This window comes from Sceloporus occidentalis, unplaced genomic scaffold, assembly GCF_023333645.1.
Source record: "Sceloporus occidentalis isolate IW3139 unplaced genomic scaffold, rSceOcc1.0.p SCAF_84, whole genome shotgun sequence".
In the NCBI taxonomy this organism is placed as follows: domain Eukaryota; kingdom Metazoa; phylum Chordata; class Lepidosauria; order Squamata; family Phrynosomatidae; genus Sceloporus; species Sceloporus occidentalis.
The window spans coordinates 3,700,082-3,721,442 of record NW_028317064.1 but is presented as its reverse complement, the minus strand read 5'-3'; the positions used below and the strand labels follow the sequence as shown (position 1 = coordinate 3,721,442).

Here is a 21,361-nt window from a genome sequence, read left to right as displayed (position 1 = left end):
CTGCAGCGGTGCAGGGGATCTGGATCTTAGTCTCATAATCAGACCTCTATTTGAGGTCTGATTAGAAGACGACCCCGATTAGAAGACGAGGGGTATTTTTCAGAGCATTTGCTCTGAAAAAAACCTCGTCTTATAATCGAGCAAATACGGTACATTTCTAATGGGCGATCATAGCAGGAAAATGGGTTAAATGGACATGTATTTATGGCAATGGCAGGGACTTCAACCAAATCTATCTTGAAAAAAAAAATGGCATTTTAGCCACATTGTGTCCTGGGTGATGTGTGTTGTGTTACGACAGGGCTATAATTGGCACGTGGCGCACATGAGCACCCAACAGCAATGCCCCTGCACCTCCTTCCAAAAGCAGATGGGACATCTGCATGGGGCACGAAACACGAGCTTGCCCTAGACGCCAAGATCGCCAGATATGGCTCTGGGGACAGCAGGTTTATAAATGTATTATTTCATATGGCAGGATTATGCACCATTTCATTTCTTTCTGTTGTGACTCAAAACCGTTTATGAACATTGCTGCGGCCTCTGTTGTCACAATTTCCCATTTCTTCACCCCTTTGACTTTTGTTTGACTATGAGCACACTTACACACACATACATTATATTCTAATATATATATATATATATATATATATATATAATTATTATATATATACCGGTATATATATATATATATATATATATATAATTATTATTATTTATTTGTTTTATATTATTGTTTTTATATAGTGCCATCATATACTGCAGTATATACGGTATATATACTGCATATATATGTATATTTAGTGCATATACTGGTATATATATATATATTTTAACAACTATTATTAGGCAAGCAAAGGAAAGGTTCCAGAAAACACTAGTCTGGAGAGGATGAGAATATTCGAGAGAGGTAGAAATTCTCCCCATTTGTACTATTTTTAGCTCTGATATCGTCTCTCCCGTGCATCTGCTGGATGTTTCTAGAAATCGAACGCAGTACCTGCACAAAAGGTTTTTATGGCCGCTATGAGATCTGCCGGCAGACAAACTTTTCTCAGCTGTAACAGAGAACAGCTGCCAGCAGAGAATTTTTATTTATTCTTCGGTTAAGAAGACACAAGGACATGCGCTTGCGAAGAAATTCCACCCCAGTGTATCCCAGTGTGTATCTCAGCTGTTGTCACTTGATTGGAAAGAGCAACTGGTTTCTAAAAATAGAGAGAAGGGAAGAAAGAACTCCATAGTGCGTTTGGAGAAATGACATGTTTTATCTTATTATTTCGCAGGCGCTCCGTGACGGGGTGTTCTCGGAAGCCGCTAAGTTGGAGTTTTGTTTTATATAAGTGTTTGGATGGATGTAGAGCAGATCAGCGGTGGAGGGTCCTGGTCGCGCAGGGTATAGGATAGCTGAGCCCCCCTCCATGCTGTGGGATAGGCTCCGGGGGTAATCCATTTATAGGGCTGTTCTTTAGGAGTCTGAAGGTGCTGAAATAGCAGGCGTGACGAGGGATTGAGACCGTAATTAGCAGCCAGGGTGACTTCAGTAGCTCGGTCTTGTGTCCAGAGGACGGGCATGACGGTGGAAGGAATGGAGTGCGTCGAGATTTTCGAGTCGGAAGGAAAAGGACGGGGTTTAAAGGCAACTAAGGACTTCTGGGCAGGGGACGTTATCTTTGCGGAACCCGCGTATGCTGCCGTTGTGTTTGACAAGTAAGTTTTAATATTTTCATGTTTAATATTAATATAAAAGTAACACAAAACTAACGCAACAACGCAGCTGATACATTTAGACCTGAAGGTAAGCGTGCAGAGAGGTGCGAGTATGTGGGTATGGCGCTTGCGATGTGTCGTTACTTTATCTATAAAAAGTTATGTAGGGTGCAGGGATAGCTTCATTTTTCTCTTCCCTTTTCCAAAATAGAGCGACTGCGTATGTTCTCCTTTCCATACAATGATGTGCGCAGGTAGCTGCTTAATGTGCTCAATCAGCAGGTTCTAATTACATGACATTTATTAATATAGCACCAGCAGATTCCGTAGCGCAGATTCAGAATACACAATACCAGACTGGTACAAAAGGAGAAGAGGACCCTGGTCTTGTGAGCTTACAATCTAGTCAATTACATAAAGATTGGCTAGACTCGTTATACACAAACTGTATTCACCCTAAAAAGTGTGAAAACGTCTACCAGAAAGCAAAAAGTACCGTTTCCCATTTTTCCCCTCTTTTATGAGATGCATACAATTTTTTTGTACAATGCTGCAGAATATGATGGTCCTTTATGAATAATAATATAAATAGTAATAATAATAATTAAAATAATAATAATGATTTTGTGCGTCTCTAGCATTGAGTACATTGTTAGCTTTTAACAAATATAAATGCACATGTATGTATAATATACTAACAGGGTCTTAAAGCTAACATTCAACATTTCATGATGAGTTAATGACCCTCAGTGCTAGTATACTATTTCATAAAGAATATTTAGATATTAATATTATACTGTAAGTATTTTTTTTCATTCATTGTTTTACACATTTTTTTTTTTTACTTACAGCTCTCGGGTCAGTTTCATTTCAGAAAATTAAATTGCAAATGATTATTTTTACATTTTCTAAAATTAGATTTTTTTAAATTATTAGTATCAGCACCCAGCTGGACACTAATGAAAGTCTATGTAGGATCGGACCTCGTTAGCATTGCCATAAAGCATCAGATCAGTGCGGTGATTGAGCAGAGAAAGTCACCTAAAGTATCACATGACTGACAACAATGGCGGCCTCCGGGTCTGCAGATAAATGACGTTTATTGGAAATAAGATATAAGTAATTTTTGTCAATGCCGACCTACATTACTGTATACTTCATGAATTTTCTTTTTTACCACGGGATCCCCCTTTTAAGTTTAACATTAAAAGTATGTCTCAACATGTGACATGAGTTTCATAAATTAAGCTTCTTCTTCATTATTCTTTCTAAAGTGAAAAAACTATCGGAGTCAACTCCGGGGGCTCTTTAGGAAATAAAAGATGTTAATAGTTCTCATGGGCGTAGGAACCAGGGGGGGATGGGGGGGACAGATCCCCCCCAGTAACTCATGCGGGGAGGACTGATAATGAAGAAATCCCCCCCAGGGCCGTAGGAACCCCCCCACAATAGAAACGCTGCAAATGCGGCCCGTAAGACCTCGAGGAGCGGCCAGCGTAAGATCGGCAGCCAGGGCAACCGATCTTACGTGGTCCGCACCTCGAGCCCTGCTACTTACCTGTGGGAGGGTCTTCTGTACTGCACAGAGGAAGCGGAACCCAACAGACTTCACGTGACATTACATCACATCCTGCTTCCTCTGGCAGTACCAGAGAATGCAGAGGGAGGCCGCGCCCCCTGCTGAAGTCTGTGAGCGGCATCGAGGAGCTGCAGTGCAAGTAAGGGGGTGGGGGGGTGTTTGAATGAGTATGCGTGATTGAGGGAATGAATCTGTGAATGAATGAGTATATGAATGAATGAGTGTGTGTGTGATAGCATGGATGTGTAAGTGCTGGAACCTAGGCATGATGGGACTGTGATTGCTGTTAGTAATCACACTCCTATCATGCCAAGTCAGCCAGTACATGCTGAAACCTAGCTAGCTGCCCCCCTTGTGTATTGATGCTGCCAGCAATATGGGGTCTGCACATCACTTACAGCCACCCTGTACCAGCATGTACTGGCTGCCTGGGTATGATAGGAGTGTGATTGCTGTTAGCAATCACACTCCTATCATGCCAAGTCATATTGCTATTTTTTTTGTCCAATTGTGGTGTGTTACCTACTTTTATAAAAGTGAGTTTTTATTATTATTTTTAAAGGTGGGGGGTCATTTTCAGTTTTGGCTAAGTGAACCGTGAATGTTTTGGTCCAGAATTTTCATTTTGGTGCATCCCTAGAATAAATAGAACTATTTCATTTTTAATTATCCTGAGTCCTGAATTTGTAGTCACAACACTTTGTAGGCCCAGAAATCAGTGAGAGGAAAAGCAAAAGGTTTTGTTTCATTAACTTTATTTTAATCTGCATAGTTTATTAAAGGCCATATTTTCTCACAGTGAAAAATGAGTGCGGCCCGTGCACGTATACAATTCTGATGAAGTGGCCCACTGCAGAAAAAACGTGGACACCCCTGGGGTAGACAGTGAGAAGGAGGGGGTAGGGAGAGGGTAGCTAGTGAGAAGGGGGGTAGGGAGAGGGTAGCTAGTGAGAAGGAGGGGGTAGAGAGAGGGTAGCTGGTGAGAAGGGGGGGTAGGGAGAGGGTAGCTAGTGTGAAGGGGTAGGGAGAGGGTAGATAGTGTGAGAAGGGAGGGTAGGGAGGGGGTAGATAGTGTGAGAAGGGAGGGTAGGGAGGGGGTAGATAGTAAGAAAGTGTGAGAGGGGGGGAGGGGGTAGATAGTGTGAGAAGGGGGAGAGGGGGTAGATAGTGTGAGAGATAGGGAGAAAGTGGGGATCTGATGGGGGAAAATGCTGTCCCCCCCCGATTTTTAGGGGTTCCTACGCCCATGATAGTTCTTCATTGAGTTCTTCTAGCCAACACGGCCCATTGAAGTACAATTTTGGACTTCTACAATGATATTGTGTGAGAGCTTAGCTGTTGTCATCCATCGCAGTGACCTCATAGTCTTTCATTTTTAAAATGGACAAAATCACGGCTCCTTAGTTTTTTGCTTTTTATCTCATGGCTGAAATAGTGCTGGATAACCCTGTTGGTGAGGTGGTTTTTCAAAAGCATTTTATGGGTTTCACATTATAACACAAGAGTATATTTTATAGAAAATATATACAATATTTCAATGCAAGATCATACAAATCAGAGATGGCTCACTCATATGATTTATTCCAAAAACAGGAAAAAAAAGTCAGGTTTTATTTTTGATATAATTGTTCCAGTATGAAAGAGCCCTGTTGAGTTCAGCTATCAGACCATAATACTTTATTTGGCACAAAGTTCATGATAAGTCAATTTTCATCTGTTTATGACAAACTGGGAAAATCAAGAATCCACAGATTTAAGAAAACATGCTATTTGGCTGAGTATTTATATTTATATCCCAGATATACACCAATAACATTTATTGGATTAATTTTTTTAATATTTCAGCTTGAACCACAACGTGTGCCACACATGCTTTAAAAGACAAGAGAAACTCCACCGCTGCGGACAGTGTAAATTTGCGTATTATTGTGATCGGACCTGTCAGAAGGATGCCTGGACCAACCACAAACATGAATGCGCGGCCATCAAGAAGCTGGGCAAAGCTCCAAATGAAAATATTCGGTGAGTATTAGCAAGAATGGCGAGGAAAAAATTCTAAAAAAATCCAAATTAAGTTGGGTGACACAACTAAGTAAAACAAAGCCAGAAAAACATCACAAATACATTACATGGACCCCCTCCTCCCCAGATGATCACCTAAAATTGTGATTACTTAAATGCGTCAACAGAGAACCTAATCATATATAGTTAGGAGGACTTTTGAAATTTATTTACGAAATGGACAATTTTGGTAAACCCAAGTCTTAATTCACAGGCGGCCATATAAGCAGTTTAAGCAGGTGACTGGTAAAGAGCTGATTTTTATAATGTTGAATTACAAAGTATATTCTCTATGCATTAAAAAGCAATCCCAGTGAGCTTCTTCTGCTAGAATCTTAACCCTGCACAATGTATAGTTAAGTCAGTGAGATAATGCATAATGAAGGTGACGTCAGGCTGTTGAGATATACAATGCCTTCCAAATCCTGGGTTTATGATTATAAAGAAGCAAGCATCTACATAGGTGATGACCACAATAAGGCTGTCCGTTCTTTCCAAGTGCCCCTCTTTATAAATGACAGACAGTCTTCATGACCCAAATCCCTCTGGTCCACCATAGTGTCCCTCTGTGGTCATCTGAAGTGTTGGGAGGTGTGGGTTGTCCATGCTGACCCGTGCCCATGTTTGTTAATTGTGTAAATTCCAGTAATGTAGAAAATCCAGTTAACACAATGAACCCTTTCTGTTGGTCCTCTGTGGAGTAATCTTTGTCAGGGTTGAGTCTTCACATTCTGTCTGGTTCCATCAAAACGACCAGTGTTCCAATGGAGAATCTAACGGGGAATCCGATGGGGAATCTTAGCCTGATAACATACATTAAACATCACACCATACCCTATTTATTTTACTTCTATGTTATTATTCAACACCTTTTCCATTAATATGCTTCTCTGTATAAGCATTTACTGCACTTTATTAAACTTTACCTTGTGTCAAGCACATAAAGGGGCAGTATCATAGAGAAATCAATTTTTATAGATTGGTAAATGTAATATAATAAGCTCATGAGTCCAAATTATTATGTCCTGTTTACTTATTATACAGCACTGCGAAATATGATGGCGATATATAAATCAATAAATAATAATAACATTTAGTAATTACAATGTAAAGTAATTTGGAATAAGAGAATCAAAGTATTTGATTGCATATTTCTGTTAAATGAATTTTAAAAAAACATGCTGAGACTCTTATCTCCCATGTGTCTGATTACCTTAATTACTACTAATCAGGAACATTATCCAGACCACCTACTGGAAAAGAGTAAAAAAAGGTCAAAAGGTCATGCATGGTACTTGATCCCACTTAATGGTTTGAACTATACTGACCGAATGTAAAACATTTCCCCAAATAAATCAAATAGAATTACAGAAGCATTATAATAGATTGTGAAAGTGATATTTAGGGGGATTTTTTATTGCAGAACCAGATTAAGACCCCCTTGGGCCTCTAGGCACAAAGACCATACCTCACAACGCTTCCTATTTAAGAGGGACAGTCTTCCTTCAGCAACCAGATTCCTCCAACCCTCAACAGACAATGTTCCTTCTGTAAATACAATACTTCAAAATGCCTTAGTGAATGATCTAAATTGCCACCTTGAGTAAAATGTCTTAGTAAAGCTCCAACCTGTAGTCACACTTCTTACATGACCTCTAAAACAACACTGTCCCTCTTTGACATTTTCAGATGTTGGAAGGTATGTGTGGACTTTAGGAACCCATAACCCATGCGCAGATCATCAGCTAGCCTGAGCTAGTAGTTCATGGTCACCTAATGCATTACGTGTAGCAACATTTTCTAGCCTAGGCTGACAGTTCGGTGGAAAAACAGTCCCCCTGCCACCAAACCAAGAGCTTCTGGGTCACGCCAGTGTCCCATTTACTCTATGGAGGACTGTGTCGAGCCATCAAAACCTGTTCCCAGGTGCCACGTGACCTTAATAGGAGCATCACTGGGATATGACTTCATAAGTAAGGATGGTGGTGGCAGAGGGATCAGGCCTAGGGCAATCCTGAAGATAAATATGTCACTGGTTACATGATCCTGGTTGCTAACGTCCCAGACACAGGAGCTCAGGGCAGCTAATGCTGAGCAGCTGGTGGTGGTCCGTGTCCAAGATCGTCCATAAGACCGCTGGGTTCTCCCAGAGCTCTAGAGGCCCTAGGCAGGTGCCATGGTGTAATAGAGATTGCCTCAACCATGATAAAAGATAAAACCATGATAAAAGATAAAATCAACTATGAAATAGCAGATTATTCTAGACTTTGTAATTAAAGGTAAAGCTTAAGTCAAGGCATATGATTTCATAAAAGCCACATTACAGATGTTCTGGGCTATTTGGTGTGGTAGATATTGAGACAACCTGACTAACATACAAATGTTTGTCTCCGTTGTGGAATGTATCTAGGCTTGCTGCTAGAATCATGTGGAGGATCGAAAGGGAAGGAAGCGGCCTCACCGAGGGGTGCTTAGTCTCCATTGATGACTTGCAGAACCATATAGACAACTTCGAAAAGGATGATCAAAACGGACTCATGGACGACGTTCAGAGCTTTCTTGATTACTGGCCAAGTCAGAGTCAGCAGTTTAGCATGAACTACATATCTCATATCTTCGGAGTGGTAGGTGTACCAAGAGCAAGGGCAGATACAATACAACAAAGGTTCTATGAACCCATCATAATTATTTACAGTTCCCAAATGAGGATGTGGCACTAAAATAGGTATTTAAATAATATATAGCATGAAAGAGAAGAACCTAAACAAAGACATTAAAAAAAAAGTCTGTAATTTGTTCCCCAAATGCTACATCTTATAGACCAAGGCATCAATATACCCATGTTTCTATGATATGCATGATTGTACCTCCCCATCAAGTTATGTCTCCAGTCCGCTTACATTAACGTTGCAGATTGTGTTGATTGTGTACTTTTTAGGCACACACATTGTTGGTGGGGAACATATTTTCGGGGAATATGTATCTTTTATTTCAACCTTGTGATGAAGGGTGTTTGCTTCTTGGCATGATGTCACCAGATGAAATGACTCTCGTTATGCCTAGATTGTCATTACATGATGCTCCACAAACACAATATGACATCACGGTGTGTTACACGCATAGAACGTCCCATCCTCATCTCTTTTTCATGCCCGTTTTCAGTATCGCCTACATTGGGAACATAAGGCTAGCTAATGGCTATTGCAAGTACCACGGCTTCAGTTGTCGCAAATCAATCCAGTGAAGTCACCTAGGAACAAATACATTTTTTTTTTCCTATCCTGCCTTTTTCACACCTGATTTCTTTATGTTTTTTCGCGGACAGATAAACTGCAATGGTTTCACTTTAAGTGACCAAAGAGGTCTTCAGGCTGTGGGTGTAGGGATCTTCCCAAATCTCTGCCTCGTCAACCACGACTGCTGGCCAAACTGCACCATTATATTCAATAACGGAAAGTAAGTGTGCACCGCTTTATATTGTGTACTGTATTTAATGCAAATGCTCTATATTTACTTTTCTGCAATGCTTTACATTGGTTCATAAATCATGGTATTATGACGCGTTATTTTATCCTTGTGAAATCCCTGCTTTAGTAGACTCACAACGAGAGTTTGATGTTTCTTTACTTAAGCGGGAGTTTGCGGGAGACTTGTCCTTTCAGCTCACAATCTTCATCATCCTTCATTATGTTGGGCAACCCCAGTAGGCTTCTCCTGCAAAAAGAGAGTTGGTTTGTCTCCGTATAATGCATAGTTCAATCAGAATTTTCAAACAGGTATTTCATCCACGGAACTATGCATTATGTGTGGCCAGCATAGCCCATCGTCCATTGGCAGAGTCGCCTGTTTATGATGTATAGGGAAGACATGGAGTTTAAATATAAATCTATCTGCCAAGACTCGCTTATGTTGCTCCATAAAGAGACCAGACACTTTCTACAAAAAAACCCTCTGTAAACTATGAACTAAAAAAAGACAACGTAACAGCACACGTTGTGGTCGATTACTAAATTACTACATTTTACAGGTGAGCTGAAACACCCAGTATTATGAACCGGTGAAGCTTCTCTTGGAAATGGGTTAATTTGATGATATTCAAGCAATTTCACACATATATATACATTTTGTTAGCTCAAAAGGCAGCTCACAAGGGTTTGACCTTCCTAATGCCCAATGAAACTGTTGCGATATTTCATTTAGTCTTTAAGAACTTGTTTGAAGTTCCTCGAACTGCCCCAGCACCAAAATGCAAATGTCCTGTTTCAGCAGTGGCATTAAGTCCAAAAATCTGAGGCTACCTACAATGTGTACTGGTTAATCGACATGCTTTCTTTATAACTGTATATTTAAGATGCTGAATTATATCTGAATGATGAGGATGATATCTGACAAAATAAAAATTGACAAACTGAATGAATAACGAGATATTCTATTTAGGTTTTTGCACTGGAAATCTTTTGATTAATGTTATAGTTTAAAGATTGAAAAATTCTTGCATTGCAGGACCTATCTGTATATCAGAGACGTTGAAACCCAGGCCTTGATGGCCACAAATAGTTATAGGCTTTATGGCTATCCCAGTGTGAAAACAGGCAGCAGTATCCAAAAATGATTACATCCAGCAGTGATACACAAACCGCGTGGTCTGTTTGTGGAGTTCTATATTCCAGCAGTGCAACAACTTGCCACCCTTCATCTCCATTAACATATACTTTTGATTTCATACAATAGCTTTGAGTCTCTCATGTGAATTCTGCTGCCAAGTGGTAAGAATTAGGCATTGCTTTTTTCAACAAATTTTTTATTATTATTATTATTTTTTTTTTATATAGCGCCAACAATCTACACAGCGCCAAATACAATACATGAATTCAAGGGGTCTGACAAGACAAGAATTGACAGACTAAGACAGACCGATACATTAGGTGGAGAGAGCCCGGCTCGCAGGGAATGGGGTGACAAACATAAGGCACAGAGAAAGGTTGAGAGGTAGTGTGGTGGTCGTATCAATGACAGAAGTTCTAGTATCTAAGATGGCTTCTCTGAAGAAGCGGGTTTTTAGATGTTTCTTGAATGTCGGGAGGGAGGGTGAATGCTGAAGGTTCAGTAGAAGTAGATTCCAGAGATATGGGGCAGATCGAGTGAAATCTTGTAGACGGGAAAAGGAAGAGGTGATAAGTGAGGAGGAGAGCCTTAGCCCATGGGAAGAACGAAAGGATCGAGTAGGAGAGTTTTTGCTTATGAGGGCAGAAATGTATGGAGGAGCAGTGTTATGGAGGGCCCTATATGTTAGTACCAGGATTTTACATTTAATTTTAAAGGTAATAGGGAGCCAGTGGAGTATCTAGGATTGTTTCACAAGGATAGACCTATATAATTCTGTTCTGTAGAAAAGCTTTAATGGAAGATCCCCATGGAGAAACATATAGCATCCAATGCCTTATCCATAAGCCACAGCTTTATTTCAAGCTACATGCGGCTTTAGGTAGGTGGCGTCTGATGTCAGCACTGTCTAGGACCGCCACGTAAAGTCCAGCTGGGCAAGGGAGAGCAAGAGAGGGGTGAGGATGGGATTTACTGCAGCCTGTACACAAGGAAAAAACTAAGGACAACACTTTAGTTATGTTTCCCAACTCTAATGACTACGTACTAAGCATGCATTACTTATTCATACCTCTCAACAGTCCAGTTTTTCTTAGGACAATCCCAGTATTTGGGCACTGTCCCCAGGAGCTGCATTTCAGTAGCATGGGCTGATTGAGGAGATCCTCCATCTTTCATGGCCTAGGGAGTTGTAAAATTAATGAATTTGCAGCACTCCATTGGAGCTACAAACCTCTATTGCAACATCTATGTTGCCTTTATCAGGTGGCTATTCTTGTAAGGGACCAGGGCCATCTTCTCCCCTCTTGCCACACACATCAAAAGAGACATCCTGACCATTAGAAGACCATTAAGCAATTATGTTACAGCTAGAAATTTCCTTATTTTCCATGAAAACAGCCAAGTGACCCCAAACTATTGAATGGTAGCGTTTATGACAGTGAGCAATTTATATCCCTCGTAAATGTGTTCTTTTGCCTGAAACACCAGTATTACAGCAGTACATGGAGTCAGCTTGTTACATATATTGTAACACGCCTGCGCTAGTCAGTTCAGTTGGCTTGCCCTGGTCCCGGGAGCTGTGAGATATAAAGATCCCCCGCAATTATTAGTGAGTTAGTTCAACAACTGTGATAAAGTGACTTTACAAGCAGTGTCCTCTCAGTACTTATCCCCCTGACATTTCTGTGACATTTCATGCATTGATATGTCCCTTCTGTAGCATATCCAGGCTAAACGAACAGCTGGCCCTGCTTCCTGGCTGATAGGATGCAGCAGGTGTTAAAAGGCTTTAGCTGCAGGATTCTCATACATCAAAATAACAGACTGTAATCAAGTCTTCTCAGAAGGCACAGGGCTGCACTCTCTATATACAGTACATTCATACTCACATACACTTATACTTACACATTAACATTCACATACACTTATACATACACATTCATGCTCACACACTTATACATACACATTCATGCTCACACACTTATACATACACATTCATGCTCGCATACACTTACACTTTATTACCTCTCCTGCAGCTTCAGTTTCACCGATGGGTCACGTAACGTGACCCTCTGAGTTCCCCATGCCAGTGGGTAGGGCCCCTTCTGAACATGAACAATTTTGAACCAAAATATAGAGACAGGAACAAATGGTCGCAAGGGTCGCCAGGCCCCCCCAGAGAAATGGGCAGCCAGCAAACACAAGGCAGCGACAACATGGATAAGGGCAAGCGCTAACCCTCACTGTTGATGCCCAAAATTAAAGTATATTTTCAAGTTATCCAAATGTAGCAATTTATGATGGTCTAATAAAGTCGAAATACTTATATATACAGGTCTGTTTAGGGTGCCAGAGTGAACTGAATAATTTCTCATCAGAATTGTTTACTTGTTGGCATTCCAGCAAAATAACCAAATAGTTATGGGGGTTTTAGTGTATTTGTCCATACATTTTGTTTTATAATCTGAAAATGTATGAAACATATCTAATTTATCTTTTTACTCTATAATTTATTGGGGTTTTTTTGCTTCACTATATTCCTGTATTTTACCTTGTAATTGGATGCTTATGATAATAATTCTCTGACTATATATCAAGCAGAATTAATATTTTTGAAGACTATATTGCATAAATATGGACGGTGTAGAGCTGGGTTTAATGTACAATATAAGCACTGATCTGTATTATTCCGGCACCTAAATGATCAAATTTGTGTTATATTTCTTAATTACATTTCTTGAGGGAAAGAAATGCACCCCCCCCCCCCGGAAAAAGGTTTCAATTGTATTAATTGTACCAATTTAATTAAGTGGGTCACAAAACTGCAGCACTAAGCTTTTATGTATATGAACCAATTTTGTAAAAACATCAATATCAACGTATCATATTGCTTCTTCCAGGGGTAACAAAATCCTTCTTCTAGAGAAAAGCGTACTTTTATATATAATTAAGCTGATTTTACTTCCATGAACTAGCTAATTGTGTAGACCCCAGAATCCGTTGCTGTATTTTGGTAGACCTTATTATACAAATGTACATTGTCGTTTTGTTTTTCAGTCATGAGGCTGTTAGATCAATGTATCATACACCTATGAGGTGGGTTGGTAAATCCGAGCATCCGTTCCCTATGTAGCCCCTCACTCTCCTCCTCAAATTCAGTCATTAGGCTCCCAAATCCCCATCCTTCCATTTCACATTTGGATCCACCTGACTGTATGAACCAACCATTAATACCCATGTTGGCAAAACCTCCACATCACGCTAACCATGTTCCCTTTCTGGTAATAACCAACACCTGTTTTAGCAATACCTGGGCACTGTATGCATGTTATAGAGAATGTTTGGAACCCCCAATAATTCTTCATAATTTTGTTCAATAATTGCATCTCTTATACTAATGTTAATTTTAACACAGACAGAAGTACTAAAATAATTATGTATCATTTTTTTGATATCACACAATTTTCCTATAACAAAAAAATATGTATTTTTTCTGCCCTTTAATGATGCCAAACTTAAAAAGTAGGGTCACGTTGTGGTGACCATTATAATTATCACATATTCTGTTATTTGCAAAGTATTTTTAAATGGTGACCAAAAGAAAAAAACAAAAAACTGAACTTCCATTAGTATGTAAATAGTTTTTTTGTGGTTTAATCTAAAATGTATTTGACTTTGGCTGTCCAACTCCCAGTGTAGGTTTCTTATTTATGGTTTCATTTTTTTTTTTGAAATTATGTTTTCTGTAAATTTGTTATATGTTTGGGTTTTGGCTTTAGGTTAGCCCAGTCTACCAAACATTGCCTTATTACTTTGTGATGAACAGTAGAATGTTGGAATCACCATAAGACCATCTGGTAAATGAAGGTCTACTAGGGAAGAAAGCTAATCTACCACTTTTGCCAAATCATACATTTTACAATCCTCAATTCTAAACACTATAGCGAACATAATAAAAAAAAACCACTATAAGTGTATTCTATAGGGAAAGGTATCTACCCGCACTTATGTATGATCAGGAGGGCCATGTCAGGAGGCCCCATTATGTTTCATGATGACCCTACTTAATTAGCTCTAATGGCTACTTCTCTTCTTCAAGCCCATACTGCATTGCTGTATACAACGCTCTCATTAAAATATTTTTCCATTGGACTTCACCTTTTAGGTCTCCCGAAAATGCAAATGTTGTCCTATAGAGTAAACTGTCCCACCTTCTAAATGATCATGGTGGATAAACCCATAGTGATATCTAATTCTTCATGTTTTAGCAGTCATACTTCTCATCGTACTTATTTTTCCAAATTGTTTTTAGATTATTCATAGTTTTAAATACCCTTCTGTGTGTCTTTACTTTGTGTGTTGGATACCCATGTTGGCATCATGAAAGAAGGTGTTTGACCGACAGTGCCATTAAATCTAATGCATGGTTCTGTACAACTGACATCAGGTCTTTAGTAGGAATGTTCTTGTATTATGGCATTGTGTTCTGTTTTTATAGCCGTCAAATCTGCCACTATCTGGGTTGCCAAATGTCTTTCCCTGTGTAGCCAGCAGCTGCTATTTGGAACAACTGGTCAATGGCTTTTTCTCCTGTCCAGAAATAGAGACCACAAGCTATTCATAATGATCAAAAACGATGAAATGTTTCACAGCAGATGGGTTGATCTCCTTTCAATGAAAATGTAGAAGCAGAAGAGAAGACGCGCTTCTGCTCATATTAACCCCTTAATGACAAAGCCCGTACATGGGTTTAGGGACCGCCCATTGTCCTTAAGGGGTTAAAGAAGGCTTTGCAAAGTAACATGCCTATGAAAATGAAATTAAGGGTGAATATAAAACTGCTCACGGAACAAACAGAATTAAGCCATGAGTTACTTAGATTTTTTTGTTGTTCTATATGCTGTAGACCTACATCACGTGTAGGCCCGCCACCATTTAACTGAAATGACGGAAATTAAAAAGAAATTTCATGAAAAATAAAATCATAAAGACTTTTTTTATATTCACCCTGCAACATTTAAGGTCATAGTAATGATTAAACACAATGGCTCATGAATACCTCTACTGTATTAGCGTAGAGGGAAACAGAGTTTAGAAGATATCTGCTTGGTGGAGCTTTGGACTGCTTCTCCCACGTGTTGTTACAAGGAACCCCTGAAGCCATATGGCTCAGGTTAATACCCCAGAGGATCGCGTTATGACCCCAGTATCAGCCAATATGAACTCCATGCTCCTTTAAATGTAACCGGTCCTTTGAGCCCACGGGGGATTGTATTTTCTGTTTGTATCTTCTAAATGCTGCTTCAGAAGAGATTTCCTTTTACTTCTTATTTAAATGTAAAAAAAACTTTACATTTGAAATAGTAATTACCCGTATTAAGCTCGGATTCAACAAAATAAAATGTTTTCGGCCCTAAAGCACTAATCTAACTCATACTTGCTTCCCAGCATTATTATGGCTAATTTCTACCAGCATTAACGCGTATTTATGTTGAAATGGCTGTATTGTTTTTATTTACACTGTTTATATAAATCAGTACCGCAAAGTAAAGAGGACTGAGCATTCCCTAGATGTATTAAGTATTTATACAATAAACGATATTAACACATTACTTTCTAGAATTAAAGGGACCACTTGGCTATCATATGTATTAAAGTGTCTGGCGTGTACAGTCATCAAACCTTTTTTTGTAGTAACTGTCCTTATGGGGTTTTAGGCTATGCCACCAACGAGGCACCTGGATAATTATTACCTACCTTTCAAATTATGTAGTTGCAGAGTCAATTCTATAATTTTTTTTTATATACGGAAAGAACACTGAGTTTTTCGGACATTTATGCAAAATTGACGGGACTTGGAAATGCTGCTGTCTCTTACTGTGACATATTCTGCCCTAGGCTGACTAGGCTTAGGACGGCAGCCCCGCGACCAGGGACATATAGCCCTATAGGGTGAACAGGCTCCCTTCTGCCCCACTGCTCCATGGACCAGTTGCAGAGATCAGAAGTCTCTCCAGCTCGTATAGAAGATGCAACCAGCTCATATACACGATGGAGCACCGTGCCTAGCTGGCATAGGCTCCATAATATCTTACTCCACATGGCGCATCTTTAAATTGCATCACGCCAGGATATGATGTCATAACCCGGCGCTCAGCATAAAGGATGGCGACCATGGAGCTGAGCGGTGGAGGCAGCTGAGGTGCTGCCCAGGCTCAGGCCAAGATAAATCTCTGTGGACATACTAACACTTTCACCAAAGGAGGGCTCTTGATACCCCTGAGTTTCCTCGTGTTCTGAAGTGCTTGACAGATGTATGTAAAAGTAAGCCACATCCTGAAAAATTAGTTAGTTTTGCATCTGCATGAGGATCGCTGCATTTGAAATGAGATCATATTTTTGAGCCGAAACTACAATTTTTTTTAATGAGGAACGTAATATTTTTCAAAATGACAACAAAGCTACAAAGCTTGTGATGCACAAATATGTCCAGAATGATAAAAGGTAAATAAAAGTTATTAACGTCACCTTTGCCTGGAACTCTTCTAACCTAATTAATGGCCTGGACCTGGAAAGCTGAGGTTCATCGTTGTAGGTAATTTTACGCATGCTCGTTCCTTTCACAGCTAACAGTAATGCACGGGTCTTCACTCTGCATTTTGCTAGCTACGTTAAGAATTTGTGGCCAACCTGAAGCTTCCAACCTCCCGATTTTGTCATTGACCTTGGCTATTTCACCGTAGCACACGTTAAGCCATGTTTTTGAAGGTAAAACTGGAGCGTCTTTGGTTCAAAGCTTAATTCTTAGAAATCCCCTGGTCCAGTAACTTTGGTTTGCATCACAGTGGCTCCAAATCTAGAATGTTGACCCAGAATTGTCCACATTTAGACTACTGCTAGATAAGAGCATAAAGCACCAGGCTGGCCACAGAGGAGCCTACAGTTCTCCTGCCGCGATGGTACTAACTATGTTTCCTCATTAATAACAGAATTGAGCTTCGTTCTCTTGGAAAAATCAACAAAGGAGATGAGCTTAGTGTTTCCTACGTCGATTTCCTGAACCTCAGTGAAGACAGGAAAAAACAGCTGAAGAAGCAGTATTACTTTGACTGTACATGTGATCACTGCACCAAGAGGACCAAAGATGACCTGTTGTTGGCTGTGAAAGACGAAGAAAACAAGGTAGCGATATTACTTTAATCAATTCTTATATATATGCAATTGAAATTCTCTATCGGTTTTGGATTCTAGATTGCGACCACTGAAAAAATGGGTGCAACTTTTTCCTAGAATATAAAAGACACATCTTAAGAAATGTATCACATGGTAGAAAGCTGAAATAAACAAAGGGGAAAATGTGCTTTGCCAATGCCAGTTTAACCCTTTTACTGCCAACACAGTGACCGTGTGCTGTAATGAGCTTCTGCCGTGGCAACAAAATGTGCTAATGGCAAGTAAAGTTTTATTATAAGCAGCACAATTGGGGCATTATCATGCCTGATAAATGTGTACAATAATTTGAGTTGTTAGTGATAATATTTTTAATTTGTGGCCAAAGTCTAGATTTTACATTGGTCACTAAATCGAGCCCCAAAATAACAAAATGGAAACTCCAGAGTTGGACTCAAACTTGAGTTTATCATTCTTGGTGCCTCGTTGCTTCAAAAAAAAAAATTGTGTTCTTTTAAAGAATGTGGTCAACCAAACATGATGTCAGGTCTCAAGACTTTGAGTGACTTATTTGCACAACAAACCTATGTGGAGATATCCTGGTTAAATTCACTGTGTAGTTCAAGAGATATAAATATGCATTTATGCAGGAAAAAAACTACAATAAATATTAAGGATTTCTGTTATTTTTACAGCCCTCTGACAGTTTGGTTAAAGAGCTTATACAGTTTTCAAAGGATACCATGGAAAAAATAGACAAAGCACGTTCTGAAGGATTGTATCATGAGGTTGGTAATCTTCTTTTGCCTTCATGGGGTGGGGGGGGCAGAAAATGAGCATGAAAAAAAATGATGGTTTGTTTATTTCAATTGGTAGAATCACTGTCTTGTGGCATTTAGCATAACAAGTATATGTTGGGCAGGAGGCTGTATTTGGGAAAGGGTTTGGGGCTGTTGGAGTTCTTCTTTGGATTTGTTCAGAAGGTTCAGATCTGAGCTGTACTGCATTTTAAAAGTAGGTTAACTTAATGACTAAGGATGATTAGGTCCAAGATGTCATCCCTTCTAAGTCTTGTTCTTGAACAGAATAGTCTGAAAGCAGAGGGATATTATTCCTAGTCTGTATAGATGGCAAATGAACTACAAAGAACTTACCAGATGATCACTAGTGCCTTGAAAGAACCTTAAGGAGAGCTGCACAAAGAGATGAAGAATAGACAATGACTGAACAATGTACATCTCAAGGAACTATATAATATCCATATTAAAACGATTGTTTATAGCTTTATATAGTACCATCATATTGGACTTACAGAAATAAAAAGTTAGGAGGGCTCTGCTCTAATGAGCTTGGAATCTAGAAGATGACAGCCAATTCTAAAAATGACATGTAATGCGTCTTAACCCTTGAACCCAATCTAAAGTGTCTGATTTTTGGTGACAAGGTGGTGAAGCTGTGCCGGGAGTGTCTGAAGAGGCAGGAACCTGTTTTCGCCGACACCAACATTCACATGCTACGGATTCTGAGTATAAACTCCGAGGTCCTCTCCTACCTTCAGATGTTTGATGACGCAGCAGAGAACGCAAAAAAGATGGTGGATGGATACTTGTAAGTAATAATAAGGACTATTGGATACAAAACAAACGAGTGAGAATGGAGACCATAATGTAAAGGTTTGCAGGCTTTAAAGGGTGTAGATCACCTATACATGAATAATAGCATTTTTTTTTTATTTCATGTGATAATTTATTAGTTACTGGAACATAAACGTTAGGCCCATAAAACGCTTCCAGCCAAATAGGAAAATAAAAATGTAACCTGAAGTCCCATTTTTTGTGTTTGTTTTGTACCAACCCGTTACTCGTACTTCTAATCTCACAGTTATTATTATTATTATTATCCTTAAATTGCATTTCGTTTGTGAAGCGTTGCTTTGTTACATTTGGGCATGGCTTCCATCAGGAACATTAGAGTGTCTCCTAGAATATGTGGTTTCATGCATTATTTTGTGGTTTACCAGGAAGATTTACCACCCTCACAATGCCCAGCTTGGCATGGCGGTGATGAGGGCAGGGGTAACTCACTGGCACGCTGGGCTCATTGAGGTGGGCCACGGGATGATCTGCAAAGCCTATGCCATCCTTTTGATCACCCATGGACCTACGCACCCGATTACCAAAGACTTGGAGGTAGGTAGCCACTGAAACGATGGAAATGATACTCATTAGATCAGATAAGCATAACAGTCCTGCAGTCAGAACCCTTTAGCCCTTTAACCCTTTACGCCATTTTGACTTAGGAAAAGGTTTCATAAGAACACTCTACTTTTGGAATCCTGTATACTATGGCGGAAGCTAACTTAGCTAACCTTTTCTATGGATCTGTACGATATTATAGATTCCACAGATCCTTCATTAAGTTATTCCTCCCCTTTGTTGGATTTTAATTGGTTCTGGCAGCCTTAGAAGGGCGAGAGAGGGAAAAGGGTGATGAGGACAGGTAAATATTTTTCCAGCCAGCTCGAGCACTTGCCATTTTATGTCCACAGATGATGCGCGCGCAGACCGAGATGGAGCTGAGGATGTTCCAGCAGAATGAGTTCATCTATTACAAAATGAGAGAGGCCGCTCTATCCAACAAACCCATCCAAGTCATGAAAGAACCCAGCGCCGAGCACTCGGGGACAATATTCCACAAAAAGCCCTAGGAAGAGACTAACGAGCTCTTCTTCTATTCCAGACAATGCTACTTTTAACCCATGTTGCGCCAGAGGGTTCGACTTTGCCTGTATTCTAGCAGCTAATGGGTTAAAGCTAGCAGCAGATCCTTCTAGTCGACGTTTGTTTCTGATAAGCTTTTGTGTGTTTCATTATTTGGGCTGGTCTGTTTCTGTCATTAAAATACCCTCAGCTTGCCTGCATTTTGTCATTTTGAAGCTTTTTTCCCCCTGTTTCATACATCTGGCAGGATGAGTGCTATGTGAGTCGTAGTCCGTTAAGTTCCGGAGCTCAGGTGGCTACTACATTCTGTGGGGCAGAACACAGAATTATACTACGTTTTACAGTTGCAGACCTTAAATAAACAGTGTTTTCTGATTAAAATAAGGAATATGTTTGTATTAAAACCGTATAAAGTAAGAGCAGCCGTCCTAACGTCTGGTTATCTGGATCTGCAAGGCGTTTTTCGCCATTTTGTTATTTTTGCCCTTTAACCCCTATCTGTGGGGAATTTCTGCCACACCACTTATTACTTTCTCACGTTTTATATGAATCTCAGAGGAGATAGACTTCAGAATTTGATTATTTATCAAGAAGAAAGAAAAAAAACATAGTTTTTGCTATGATATATGTCTGTTTTCGGTATTTAAAATTAATGGCTAAAAATTAACGCTAACCCATGGTGTCTGTAATTTATGTCACCTTTTCCGCAACACTATGGATAGCCCATGACTGTAAAGACAAAGAAACAAACACCCCATTGCATACACAATAACGAGGTCATTATGACAAAGGTGTTAAGATGCATATTTATATACCTTCTCTATATGCCAGGTAAGTGAACACTCAGGATTCCCAGACCGGGCATATAAAAGTGGCCTATAACACGTTAAAAACACAGATATTTTGGTTAAATAGCCTATATAGGAACCATATCTTATATGCAACTGTTCTAGAACTCTGTCGACCTGAGAGCTTCAAGATATTGCTCGTGGGAAACATGAATAAAAAACGTTATATAGAATTTTGACTTTTTACACTTGTCTTCTATCTTTTCCTAGTTCTTCTTTTTTTGCCAGATATTAACCCAAAAATCCTAATTATTATTATATTTACATAGCACCACCACATTCCACGGTGCTGTACAATGGGTGAACAGGTAGTCCAAAAGTTAAGGAGGGCTCTGTTGAAATGAGCTTACAATCTAGAAGGTGTTAGGGGGTATTTCACCAGAGGTAAAACTGCCACTTTTGTGATGAACCGGCCACACTAGATAAATAAATAATAATAATGCAGGTATTACTTGTATATAAGTAAAGGATTTAACTTGTCAGTGGAGGATAATTCCTTAAGCGTACAGATAACCAGTGAAACCAATCCTTCATGTGACCTTTATGTCTGCCATTTGTATGGAGGCGCAGAATATACGGTACTTCTATCTAGCAATAATGCTGTCAAGTTGAAATGTCCTTGTACTACCGTGTTAAGCCAGTAGATGGCAGTCTTTTCTAAAGCATCA

At 39.6% G+C, this 21,361-nt stretch overlaps 1 protein-coding gene across 1 annotated transcript; it reads left to right on the top strand.

Moving 5' to 3' along the window:
- Window positions 1-1,573: 1,573 nt before the first annotated feature.
- LOC149285118 (histone-lysine N-methyltransferase SMYD1-like) lies at window positions 1,574-19,877 on the top strand. The gene is made up of 10 exons (XM_089495774.1): window positions 1,574-1,710; window positions 5,135-5,311; window positions 7,761-7,974; window positions 8,676-8,806; window positions 13,013-13,051; window positions 16,945-17,137; window positions 17,821-17,913; window positions 18,570-18,733; window positions 19,146-19,314; window positions 19,674-19,877. Exons 1-10 carry the CDS (start codon window positions 1,574-1,576, stop codon window positions 19,830-19,832), a joined length of 1,476 nt encoding a protein of 491 aa, XP_089351900.1. The 3' UTR covers window positions 19,833-19,877.
- The last annotated feature ends 1,484 nt before the right edge of the window (window positions 19,878-21,361 follow it).

Excerpts from the sequence above, each read along its gene's own strand:
- LOC149285118 (XM_089495774.1), top strand. The coding sequence starts at position 1,574 with ATGACGGTGGAAGGAATGGAGTGCGTCGAGATTTTCGAGTCGGAAGGA. Across the intron at positions 8,807-13,012 it reads ATTATATTCAATAACGGAAA|TCATGAGGCTGTTAGATCAA; the intron begins GTAAGTGTGCAC and ends TTTGTTTTTCAG. Across the intron at positions 17,914-18,569 it reads CTGAAGGATTGTATCATGAG|GTGGTGAAGCTGTGCCGGGA; the intron begins GTTGGTAATCTT and ends TTTGGTGACAAG.